Source organism: Bison bison, unplaced genomic scaffold (genome assembly GCF_000754665.1).
Source record: "Bison bison bison isolate TAMUID 2011002044 unplaced genomic scaffold, Bison_UMD1.0 scf7180017864146, whole genome shotgun sequence".
In the NCBI taxonomy this organism is placed as follows: Eukaryota; Metazoa; Chordata; class Mammalia; order Artiodactyla; family Bovidae; genus Bison; species Bison bison.
In genome coordinates, this window is record NW_011494718.1 from 3,803,295 (window position 1) to 3,816,574 (window position 13,280).

General features: G+C 46.1%; 1 protein-coding gene across 1 annotated transcript in view; it reads right to left on the bottom strand.

Annotated features, from left to right (window-relative positions):
• Window positions 1–13,280, bottom strand: part of FHDC1 (FH2 domain containing 1) — a 50,138-nt gene that overhangs the window by 24,756 nt on the left and 12,102 nt on the right. Inside the window, exons 3-5 of the mRNA XM_010840800.1 lie at window positions 12,974–13,277; window positions 2,823–2,884; window positions 2,068–2,170 (exon numbers count right to left, since the gene is read on the bottom strand). Of these exons, the coding sequence (XP_010839102.1) occupies window positions 2,068–2,170; window positions 2,823–2,884; window positions 12,974–13,277 (469 nt within the window). The remainder of the gene's footprint in view (window positions 1–2,067; window positions 2,171–2,822; window positions 2,885–12,973; window positions 13,278–13,280) is intronic.

The following is a 13,280-nucleotide window of genomic DNA, read 5'->3' on the forward strand; positions in this document are numbered from 1 at the left end:
TCACAGCAAAGCCAGCCTGTCCCTGCAGGGGCAGCAGTCGGGAGGTGGCTCCTGCCCAGGGAGGCACACAGCCCCCAGGGAGGGGCTGAAGGCGGGCTGCCAGGCAGCCTTGGGGACTGTCAGGGCGTTCCTGCCTCAGGAAGCTCAGCTCCCGGAGGACAGCGTGCCCCATCGAAGGCCAGGAGGTGGGAATGTAAACGAGCAGAGTGTGACCGAACTTGTCAGATACACAGAGCGAGGGGGACCCTGCAGGGGGAGGGGACGGTGGGTCCCCAGGCTCGGAAGGCCCTGCAGGACCCCAAGGCCTCAGCGGGACCCTGTCTCGTCTCTGGGGTCAGCGGATCATCTGCGGATGAGAGTGCCTGGGGATCCTCAGGGCAGCGCTGGGGTGGGTTTTGGTCACCTCGTCCTTAACCGCCTCTTTCCTCTGAATTATTCCCACACACAAAAAAACAGGATTCTTTAAAACGAGAAGTTGGACAGCTAAGTTGCTTCTTTGGAAGATCCCTAAGTCTTCCACAGCCTTTGCATTTAAAGATTTTTTAAACATAATTTTCAATTGCCTCTGATTTTTAAATCAGGAAGGAAGATAATAAGGAAACCATATTTAACCTCCTCCCTCTTCAGTGGCATAAAGCTGGCAGCCTCCCCTCACGCTTAACTCCCACTGAGTTGGAAATTCAGAGCTCTGTTAGGAAGGTACGGGAGCAGTGCTCAGGAGCAGGCATGAGAAATGCCCAAGCAGGAATAAGATTTCCAGAGCAACCAAATCTTCTTAAAAACTCAATTCATTAAAGCTATCCATCCTAATAAAAGATTTTGAGTACACCTGAAACACAATACTGTAAATCAATATAGTTCAATTACAAAAAAAGATTTTGGAATGCCTTTCTTCACAAAAAAAGATTAAGGAGTGTTCAGTAGGTAGGATCCAGGGTGAACTGCGATCTAATGTACTTCACCCTCAACTCTGTAGGACCCTTTCCTAACAGTAACAAGCACCGTTAACTAATTCTGGCTTTGGAAAATGACAATTAATCTGCAAACAGAAACCTGAGGTGAAGAGAGCAGCTCAGAATACCTGAAGACCCAGTCGCCCACTAAGACCCTCAGCTTGGCACTGTGAAGTTAGCACTGATGGAAAAGAAAAAAGCATAAATACATTGTTTTTGGTTACTAATGGTGCTAAAATCAAGTTCCATAAATTATGTCTGGGAAAAGGAGAGAGATTGGGGAGGGAGGAACCAGCAGCGTATGTAAGAGGGTAACTTACACTTTTTACTTTACAGGACTTTGTATTATTCAAATAACACGTATTTATTTAGCCTTTTACTGAATTTTTTTCAAGGGTCACTTATTCAGAAATAGTACCACAATTTTGGAAGGTTTTACAAAACTGTCTTTCTCTTTTTTTTATCCTATCAAGCTCCTAATCATGCAAAGATTCAGTTAATTCAGTCCCTCCAAAATCAGTAACTTTATTTATACTGCGGTACTATATTGTCAACATAGCCATCTCCATCTTCAGTCAGTTAATACATACAACATCTATTAACAATTTACCTACCTCTTAGTTTTTAGAGCATCTTTATTCAGAAGTGGTCAGTCTTTCCTTTTTTTAAAACAAAAATGCATTATCAAACAACCCCAGGTACACCCTAGGCAAAGATCACCTTAGCTGACAGAAAAGGGAACTAACGTTTACTGAGCTCCCCTGTGCCAAGTACCACGTTAGCTGCATAATGAGGGCTTAATCATCTCAACGATTCAATGAGGTAAGCCTCATTATCCTTACTTTACAGGTGAGGAAACTAAAGTTCACAGGACTTAAGAAACTTGCCCACTTTCTCAATTAAGGGAAGGAATGTCAATTTAAACCCAGGTTCTTTAACTCCATAACTTGTACTCCTTCTACTGGGTAACATTTTACTGTTACAAGAGAAAACCTGGGCTCTGGGTAAAAGAGTGCCCGTTCCATGTGAGTTCTGACATTCCTAAAAATCCTAAAAAAGATGACGCCTCTATTATCGCTCTTGGCATCAAAAACTCATGCCCCAAATTCCTTACCTCCTCTGACTCTGGCAAAAGCTTAAGAAATTCTCGCAACGTCTCTGATCCATAGTGTTCACTCTTTCCGTGATGGATATCTTCCACGATGGACGGAGGTGACCTTGAAAAGACAACAATCAGATTCCATTTCACATTTGCTGCAGTGCCTGAGAAACACAAGCCAGTGGAAATGAAAGCAGATCGCCTCCACCCTCCTTCCCACCCCGCCTCCCTCCCTGTCTGACAGGTGGTCTCGTGTCAGTGACCGTAACAGCCCCCTGCCAGGGCACGCAGGGCGTCCTGACATGCCGGAGGTCCCTTCCATGGGGAACCACCCTTGGGCATCCCGGAGAGGCTAACAGTAGCATCTTCTCTGGGAGAAGAAAAGCAGTTCGGTCAACCTCCTGGAGCCACAGCCCTCTCCTTTCCACGTTAGCACACCTGAACTTAACCACTCTTTGACTCACTTGTCCATCCTCCACTAACGGGGCAACACCTCAGGTGAATTTATAGATTCCCTGACATATCAGGCTTGAAGAGATGCCCCAAGGCAATTCTCCCTGAGCCCCAAATGACTAGATTATGCTTTTATGGAGGAAAACAGCAGCAAGTGACACACACCTGGGGACCCTTCACGACATGTGCCTAAAACAATTTGAAGGGATGAGGGGTGCCTTTCCCTCATTAGAATCTGCGTTTCAGCTCACACCCACAGAGTCTGATGCTGACAGCAGAGGTGTGACTAAAGTTTCAAATGTGTGCAAAAATCTTACTTCTTAAATTGCTTAAGAAATATCCCAATGTTCATGCTCCGTTTTGCATCCAAGAGAGTAATCTGGAAAAAAACACAAGACACATAAGATTGTTAAAGTGTGAACGAGAAGAGCTGGAGACTACTGAGCCTGTGCTCTAGAGCCCAGGAGCCACAACTACCGAGCCCCGCACTGCAGCTGCTGAAGCCTGAGCGCCCTGGAGCCCGTGCTCCGCAGCAACAGAGGCCACCGCAATGAGAAGCCTGCACGCCACGACTAGAGGGGAGCCCCGCGCTGCAACCAGAGAAGAGCCCACACAGCAGCGAAGACCCAGCACAGGCTAAATAAACAAAATGATTTCTTAAAAGAGTTGGAGAAGAGAATTAAAACCTATCAAAATACAACATAATGTATTAATATAAAAGAATGTATTAAAGTAAGAGAATAATTTCCAGTATGTAAATCTGCAGACTGATACCTAATATAGCTTCAAAATATTATCTCCCCAAGCTTTCTACAATATTTCCTTAATGGTAACAATCATATATATATATATATATATGTATATAAAACAATCATATAAATATGCATATATATATTGGCCAAGCTGCAGGGCTTGGGGACCTTAGTTTCTTGACCAGGTATTGAATCTGGGCCCAAAGCAGTGAAAGCACTGAGCTAACCTCTGGACCACCAGGGAATTCCCATATAGATCTATTTTAATATTGCATAATCTCTGATGCTGGGAGGGATTGGGGGCAGGAGGAGAAGGGGACAACAGAGGACGAGATGGCTGGATGGCATCACTGACTCGATGGACGTGAGTCTGAGTGAACTCTGGGTGTTGGTGATGGACAGGGAGGCCTGGTGTGCTGCAATTCATGGGGTTGCAAAGAGTCGGACACGACTGAGCGACTGAACTGAACTGAATCTTAAATAAACTATATCAACATTTTCTAAATTTTACAATTTTCTCTTAGAACAACATAGCCCACATTTAAAAGCCCCAATTTGGAAATAGCTGTCTTAGCATAGCAAGAATCATATGAGATTTGAACTCTGAAGGTATTGCGGCATGAGCTCCAACCCTGACTTAGGGATGTTAAAAGACCAACACTGTTATTTTCAGAAACGCAATAAAATTCTTAGTATTTTTCTAAACAAAAATTTTATTTTCATTCAAAGAGTAGATCCAGTAGCCCTTTTAAAGGAGGAGGTAAGAAAGTGTCCTACACTTTTTTCAGAATTTAAAAGGGAATTTATAAGGGAAAACTCCTAGGCTGTATTTTACCAAGTCTAAGATGCTTTCTTTTTTGGCATGCGAGCATTTCTGGAATCCTCGCCACCATCCCACTCCATCCACAGGGACGTGAGTCAACCCCTGTCCAGCGTGTCCTGCCCGTTAGCCACGCAGCATGTCCTGCCTGTTAGCTATGGGTTATGGGGTTACCGGCATGGTACCACGGCGCTTGTGTTCACAATGCTTGCTTATTTTACTTGGTAATGGCCCAAAGCACAAGTGTGGTAACACTGGCAACTCAGATATGCCAGAGAGAGGCTGTAAAGAGCTTCCTCTAAGTGAAAAGGTGAAAGTTCTTAACAAGGAAAGAAAAAACTCATTTGCTAAGGTTGCTAAGATCTATGGTCAGAAAGAATCTTCCAACCGTGAAATTGTGAAGAAGGAAAAAGAAATTCCTCCCAGCTTTGCTGTTGTCCCTTAAATTGCAGAAGTTACGGCCACAGTGGATAAGTGCTTTGTTGTGCTGGAAGAGGCATTAAATTTGTGCCAGATATTTTGAGAGAGACCACATTCACATAACTTTTATTACAGTACATTATTATTCATGAAATAAAAATTCATATTCTAAGGCAAATCAAGGAAAATATAAACAATTTTTTTTCTCTGCTCTTTGGCCTCCTCTTTCTCCTCTAGTGTGTATCGTGTATCTGTCTTACACATCGACCAAAACTCCCCATCGGCAGAAATACCTGCTCACCCATAAAAGGCAACATTCTCTTGGCATCCACGAGATAACTCCTTAGGAGATAACCTTCCTTCTTAATCTTGTAAGGGGCCACCATGACCCATCACCCACTGTTTGCTTTGTATGGGTAGATCTGGGTTGTGTAGAATGTACAGCCCTTGGTCTCAAAAACTGATACAACTGTGCTTTTATGTCTAATGAGAGGAGCAGTTCTCAGAGCTTTCTGGGAGGCTGTTCCCGGGGTATAGTCCTCAATTTGGCGCAAATAAAATTTTCTGTCTTTTTTAGATAAACTTTGTTCAGCAACATCATAACCGCTCTGTTTTACTATTCCATATTGTTGTTAAGCTCCTACTGTGCCTAACTGATATTGAACTTTATCACAGTTATGTATGTCCAGGGAAAAACACAGTACAGACCTTCCGCAGCTTACATCCTGATAAACCCGTCATGAGTTAAAAATACTGAAAGTGCGCTTCACACTCCTAAACGGCTGACATCACAGCTTAGCGCAGCCTGCTTTAAATGTGTTCAGAACCTTTACCTGAGCCTGCTGCTGCTGCTGCTGCTAAGTTGCTTCAGTCGTGTCCGACTCTGTGCGACCGCATAGACGGCAGCCCACCAGACTCCCCCGTCCCTGGGAGTCTCCAGGCAAGAACACTGGAGTGGGTTGCCATTTCCTTCTCCAATGCATGAAAGTGAAAAGTGAAAGTGAAGTCACTCAGTCGTGTCCGACTCTTCGTGGCCCCATGGACTGCAGCCTACAGGCTCCTCCGTCCATTGGATTTTCCAGGCAAGAGTACCGGAGCTTACAGTTGAGCAAAATCGGCTAACACAAAGACTATTTTATAATAAAGTGCGGAACACCTCCCGTAAAACTGATGGAACGCTGTACTGAAAGTGGAAAACAACGTCTGTCAGCGCGTCGACTTCTTCTTCTTGGGATGGCATGGCTGCCGGGAGCAGCCGCAAGCCCACTGCCCAGTATCGGAAGACGGGACTGTACCGCGGACGGCCAGTGCGGAAAGAGCAAACCTCAAAAGTCCAAGCACGGCTTCTACTGAATGTCTATTGCTTCCATACCATTGTAAGGTTGAAAAACCCTAAGTCAAAAACATCATGGGACCATCTGTATATATAGAGTTTGGTACTGTTCATGGTTTCAAGCATCCACCGGGGTCTTGGAAAGTATTCCCTGCAGATACGGGAGAACTACTGTAATAATTGGGGAGGGCTTATCAGACTGCAAATTAGAACCTTTTATAGAAGGTAGTAGTAGTGTCAGTCACTCAGACGTGTCCAACTCTCTGCGACCCCATGGACTGTAGCCCGCCAGGCTCCTCTGTCCACAGGATTCTCCAGGCGAGAATACTGGAGTGGATTGCCATGCCCTCCTCCAGGGGATCTTCCCTACCCCGGGATCGAACCCATGTCTTCTGCATTGCAGGCAGATTCTTTACTGTCTGAGCCATCAGGGAAGCCCTTTTTTAGGGGTTGGGTATTATTAAACATAGAAGCCATTTCTTTGGAAGTAAATATCCAGCCAGAATAGCTGGAGGAAAGATAACCTTAAAATTCTCCCATTTTCCCCATTTGTTTTTCGGAGGAGGGAGACTAGTTAAATAGGAATGTTGCTACAATGCTCTTTCTTTCCAAACGTACGTGATTCATTGTGAACAGAAAAGAATCAGGTTTCAAATTAAATTCCTGATCTCTGGGCCTGCTTCTAAGTTTATAAGAGGCAGCAAGATTGTTAACCAAAGTTAATGGGACTTTCTGGCTAGAAGGTTAAATTTTTACAAGAGTATGGTTGCCTGCTTTTGAAGACTAATCTTAAACAATCACATTATTTACTATCTGAGGGGTTTATTTCATCTTAACACAATCACCTGCCAGCCATAAAATAAACTCCTAAACTAAAAGGACAGGCTCCTCACTGGAATCCTACCCAGGGATTACAGTTCAAGTTCAGTGTGAAGGGAGGGGAGAGGAGACGGGAGAGAAAGTCACACTTCACATCCTCTAAGAGGAGAGCTTATACCAAAAAGAGGAATCTGGATTTCAGACAGAAAATGATGTGGTTATAGAATTCACAACTAAAATGTAAGAACATGCACACTGATCTGAAGAGCTTTTTCTGCACTCATATCTGCCCAGAATGGGGACAAACCTTCTTTTATATTTTTTCGCTAAACTACCACCTCCTGCTATATCTCACCCTGGCGGCAGCACCCTCGCCCAGCCCCACCCTCAGCCTCTTCACCCATCGGCCCTCAGGGCTCTGTGTGCTCAGTCTAGACCCCCTGCTGCTGCTGTTGGAAAAGCAGGTGGAGAAATCACTGTCATTGTCCCTATTTCACAGATAAGGAAACTGAGCCTTAGGGATGTCATTTTATACCTTCCCAAAGCAACAGGCTCCCTCTGGTTCCTATTCACCCCGTTCTTATGACCTTCCCTTCTGCTGAGGATACAGGAATACAGAGAAATAGCGAAGGTCCCCACCAGCCCAGTATTCACACTGACATGCTTTTCCAGGAATGGGGGCAGGTCTGCAGAGAGTGGTCCACAGGCCTGGCCAAAGCCCCGGTGACCCCAGGGCTGTTCGCGTGGGACACACGACAGTACCCAGGTTCCGGGAGTGGAGCTCTGAGCCAGGAAGGCACAGCGCGGGGGCCACGCCTGGGGCAGCAGCGGTCTCCACAGCCTGAAGTGAAGCTTCAGAACCTGGTCCGTCATTAGGGGGGCTCCTTGGGGAAAGAGCACCTTAAAGGGAAACTGGCACCCAGAGCCTCCTGCAAAGCACAGGAGAGTGAGGCGGCTGAGAATGCTGTGGGGACGGCGCCCTTCTCTCCAGGCCTCCTCAGCTGTGCCCAGTGCGGGCAGCCTACTCTCAGAGGGCATCACCTGAACGCCTCCCAAAGCGGTGTTATCACACAGTCCTTTGAAGAGGGTTATCAGGACACGTGTAAATTAGCTTATCTCACTTCCCCAAAGGCTGGCCGGAGGTTCAGATACCCGGCAGTGTAGGGCAGGAGGTGCTGGTGCTCTGAGTCACCCCCAGGAGTGCACTCCAGCGGCCCAAGAACAGGGTGACTGACCCGACCCCTCCCTCTCCACCAGTTCAGTCAATCCTATTGACTCCTTGGGACACCACAGCCTGCCACACCCGTGACCTCGGCGTGCACAGAGCTTGTGACCGTTCCCACGAGGGGCCTGCCTGCGAGTTCACTCCCCCCGGTGCACAGGGGAGCCGAGATGCGAGGGCAGGGGCCCAGCAGCTCTCGGAAGAGCCTCCCCACAGGCCACCAGGGCCAGGGCTCAGGCCCCTCTGCAGCCCTGAAACAGCAGCGCTGTCTCCGTGCTCAGGGAAGCTGGTGAAAGCTCCAACTAAGCGCTTCGCCTTTCTCCTACCATTCTTATACTCTCATCCACCTGCTCCAAACTCTGCCTCTCGTATTCATTACAGGAAGAAGAAACTTTCCTTTTTAAATTGTGGTAAAATACACACGTGCTGTGCTGTGTTCAGTCGCTCAGTCGTGTCTGACTCTTTGTGACCCCATGGACTGCAGCCCGCCAGGCTCCTCTGTCCATGGGGATTCTCCAGGCAAGAATGCTGGAGTGGGCTGCCATGCCCTCCTCCAGGGGATCTTCCCCGACCAGGGGTTGAACGCAGGTCTCCTGCATGGCAGGAGGATTCTTTACCAGTTGAGCCACCCAGGAAGCCCCAAAATACACACAACAGTTCCCATTTTACCATAACAGGTAACCATTTTTTTAAGTGCACAGTTCAGCAGCAATAGGTACACTCACACTATGGTGTAAACATCTCCAGAGCCCTTCATCTTGCAAACTGAGGCTCCATCCCCAGTACACACTAACCTTCCCTCCCCACCACTGGAGGCCACCTGCTACTTGTCTCAGACTTCAGAACATTCTGGGACTAGAACAGAAGCTGACAAAAAATGACTGATGCCTGAATTACTATGTGGGAAAATTACTTTTCACAAATTTAGAAAAGCCAATCTTCCTTCCTCCCTTTCTCTTTCCTCTCCTTCCTTTTTCTAATAAGCAACTTTAATTCTTTCTTATGTGGTATGAGTAATGAGCAGTAATTATAATATTACTACACACACCACAGTGAATGACCTCAAGTGTTTTCAATGTTTACATTTTTTTTTCAAATTTCAGTTTTACAGACATGTAATTGAGAAATAAAATTGTAAGAAATTTAAGGAATACATGGTGATTTGATATATATATACACACTGCATGCTGACATACATTCCCCTCATCTAGTTAAAGAACATCCATCGCCTAACATATTTCTCTTTTGTGAGTGTGTGTGTAGAGTGAAGTTCTACTCTCTTAGCAAATACAGTGTTATCAACCAGTCACCAGGTTCCACATTATGTCCTCAGACCCCATTCATCTTACAGTTTTCTCTGTGAACACCTATTTTGACCCATCATACTGGTGTCTTATAAGACAGTCCCTCTGCTCCTTTGGCTCACTTCTGGCAGTTCAGTTTACTTTCTTTGGAGGAGACGAGATGGCTAGGACTGTCTTCCCCTTCAGAGCATTTCAGATTCTGTAGGGAGACAAATGCAGCCCTAAGTAACCAGCTCTGGGGGGCTGAAGAGCAGCACTAACAGATGGACAGGGGCTTCTCAGACCTGAGACCACCGAACTCAGGAAAGAAGATGGAGTTTGAGTTGAATCTCTTTATTACTACCCCAGTAACATTGTTTGTTATTTCTAGTTACTTTATTACAGTTTATTATTGTAGCATCTGTAGCCTCTTCAAGTTAATTTTTAGCTAACAAAGATACACAGACAGTATTTCATAACCTTTTCCCCCTTACTAAATGTTCTAATTTACTATTTCAGATGTTGCTCTTCCTAAATTTAGCCATTCTCAAATCCAGTTCTTCTCTGTCTCCCAGTAATTTCTTCCTTCAGAGTACAATGGAACTTATTTGTAATGCCTTATAAGCGCTTTAAAGCCAGAGCCAACCACATAACGGCAGGTCATTTCTTTAGGAGGTTATTACATTTCAAGGGGACATAATCGGATTCGTGGTGTGTCTGAGTCTCCAGAACTATGAGCTGTGTGGCAGCAGACTGGAAAGCCACACTTCCAGGCTCAGGACGGAGCTCCTTGGCTACAGGCTTCCCGTGCACACTTCAGTTTGCAGTTTCAACCCTGGACTCCACTTACTACTGAGGGAATCGGAAGATGTATCCCTGGTCTGTGTTAGACTACCATTCTGCTGGGCTGTAACTTCTCTACAAGAAAATCTAATGACGGAATAAAATAGCATGTACTGTATTCTTTTGCCAAAAAAAAAAGAAGTATATGTAGTATATGTGACACTTCTTACTCTGAGCCATGTTGGAGATAGCATGAAAAATGAAAATGCATTCTGGACCCCCTGTGATGTGACAATATTACCTAATCTATCCTTAAATCCATCTACCTTCACTACTTATCCTGAGTACTGAAGAGTTGAAGAGTTAGATCACCTTATAATACAGCCGTGGTGATTTCATTTTTATTTCTAGACAGCTGTCTCTCAGATTAGGACCTACATGTGTTAAAAGATATCTGCACACCCACCATTCATAGCAGCATTATTCACAAAAACCAAAAGGTGGAAGCGACCCAAGTGTCCGTCAAGGATGGCTAGATAAACAAAATATGATAAATATATGCCTGCTTGCTCAGTCACTCAGTCGCATCCGACTCTTTGTGACCCTCTGGACTGTAGCCCACCAGGCTCCTCTGTCCATGGGATTCTCCAGGCAAGAGTACTGGAGTGGGTTGCCACTTCCTCCTCCAGGGGATCTTCCTGACCCAGAGATCAAAACTGAGTCTCATACAACTCCTGCCTTCGCAGGCAGAATCTTTTGCCACCGAGCCACCTGGGAAACGCTGTGATATACACATGCAATGGAATATTAGCCTGAAAATTCTGGCACATGTTACAGCATGGATGAACCTTGAAAACACTGTGCTAAGTGAAACAGTCCGGTCACAAAAAGACAAATACTGTGCAAGGTACCTCGGGTAGTTAGACTCATAGAGACAGAAAGCGGAAGGGTGGCTGCCAGGGGCTGGGGGGAGAGGACAGCGGGAACAGTTTGCATTTTGCAAGATGCAAGGACTTCTGTGGACGGGTGGTGATGGTGGCCATTCAACAACGTGAATGTTTCCATGCTACTAAACGATACACTTAAAAACTGTTCAGAGAGACTTCCCTCATGGTCCAATGGCTAAGACTGTGCTTCCAATCCAGGGGGCCCAGGTTCAATCTCTGGTTGGGAAAGCAGATCCCACATGCTGCAACTAAGACCTGGCATAGCCAAATCAATAAACAGTTTTAAAAAATTTTAAGAGGGTGAATGTTATGCTATGTACATATCACCACAATTTAAAATATAATTATTCACTTTCAGGCTTTGTTTTTTTTTAAAGTTAAAGAAAAAAAAGAAAAGATGTACCTAGAGTAAAGGGAGGTGAAGAGAAAGACTCTTTTACCTGAATTTTAGATCTGGCCTAAGAAACAGACATTTCTGCTTCTGCCTTAGTTGGAAAAAGATGTTACAAGCCCCTCCTGTTCCTTCCATCAGTGGGTCTGAATCCCTCTTGAAGTCACAAACATCCAGCAGCAAGTTCTGTACAGCCTCTTAAACACCTGGCCGGCGGCCTCCCTGGGGGCTCGATCGGCCAGATCCCCTTCTGTCTGTGATGGGCCTTCCTGAGACATGTGCTCTGACTCCGGGCCCCCATCCACTCTTTCCTTCAAAGTGCTGGAAGGCCAGCAAGCAGAGCTGGGGAACAACGGTAAGGATGACCTACTGTCCACCAGGAGCCTCTGCTGGAAGTGAGGTCACAGGCCAGGGCACTGAAGAAACAACTTCCTGCTCCTTCTGATACTGAAGCAATGAGCTCAGAAATCAAAGGTCTTTGCACAAAGCAGAGAGCAGGGAAAGCCAGGACGCTGAGCATGTCCTGGACACCTCCTCTCACATGCCTCTCAGCTCACGCCTAATTCCACTCCTAGGGTTCTCCATATTTCATAAAAACTTGGCTGTTTCAACAGGGTACCATATAGCCAGTTTCAAGGGCCCCCAGACAGAGAAAAGAGGTCAATACTGCCAGCTCAAGAATTCAGTGATGTGGAGAGCTACCACTTCATTTCAGAGCTCTGCCCATTCTCTTATCTAGTCAGCTCTATTTTCCTTGCTCCTTTCCAACAGATTAAAAAATAATGCATTTCTATTGCCCTTATTTTGGGGGGTGTCAACATCCTTTTCCCTCTTGGTTTCCTAATTAATTCTTCTAGCAAGTAGGGTTGTCTTAATTTACCTTCATGCTTCTAAACAGAGAATACTTACAAAGCTCATTTTGCATCAGTTTCTGTAAGACATGGTGACCTGTTTCTCTGGGGCCATGCTTTCACTTAACTTTTCAGAACTTGTTAGCTTTATATTTTTCTCAAAGTAACACAGCTCGTGTTCACTGGAAACATGCTTTGTAGAAAGTCTATCTAATCACTGGAAACATGCTTTGTAGAAAGTCTATCTGAAAATAGCGTTATGCTTTGGCTGTCAGAAATCTCTGTTCCACAAAGGCCAAAATTTAATTAGGAGGTCAGAGGAATAAAGACCACCTCAAAACACTTGTGGAAAGAAAACTGGAGGGAAAAACAAAGATAAACGTCTAAGGATGTACATTACTTAATGATGTTATTTAATAAAAGGCATTTCGTCTCAGAGAGCTCCAGTTAATGTCAAGTAACTGAGCTCAGAAGCTCAGAGTTTTGTCTCCGCGGAGCTCTTCCACCCGGGGTGCGGGGAGGGGCGTGGGACATGCAGATTTGCTGCAGGCAGGGCTGGGCTGGGAGGCCAGTGAGGCCCCAGACAGCGTGTTCTCCGCATGAGGTCATGGTCCTCTGGGACGTCTGGGAGGATACGGCTCGCAGGCCTCTTACACTTGCTTGCTGCTCAGCTCAGGCTCATCATATAGGGCCCTCCTTTCATTTTCAGAGCGTGCTCACTCGGGTTATCTCATGTCTCAGTGATTCCAGCAGGTTTGGGAACGGAGGCACATACCCAAACACAAAACCACGCAGCATGAGGAGAAGCGCCACCCCCCACCCCCCCACCTCCGTGGGCCTCTCTTACCTCTTCTCTGGCCTCCCTGGAGGACGAATGTAAAGACCCTCCCCTCCGGGAAGGGGGAGCCATGGTGGCATATTCCTGCTGCCCAAACAGCTCTTCGACGGTCTTGGTGTCGATCTGGTAGTGATGCTGCTGGCTGGCTGCCAAGGTCCAGATGTTGGTTTTGCCCCGAACTTGCTCTTCTGGAATGGTTTTCCAATAAAAGCTTCTCATCCGCTTTTTCTTACCAAGCTGGCTGTAGCCGTTCAGGTGAGAGTTTGGGGGTAGTCCTGGAGGAGGTGGGGGCACCGGAGGCCCCCCCGGCAGTGGA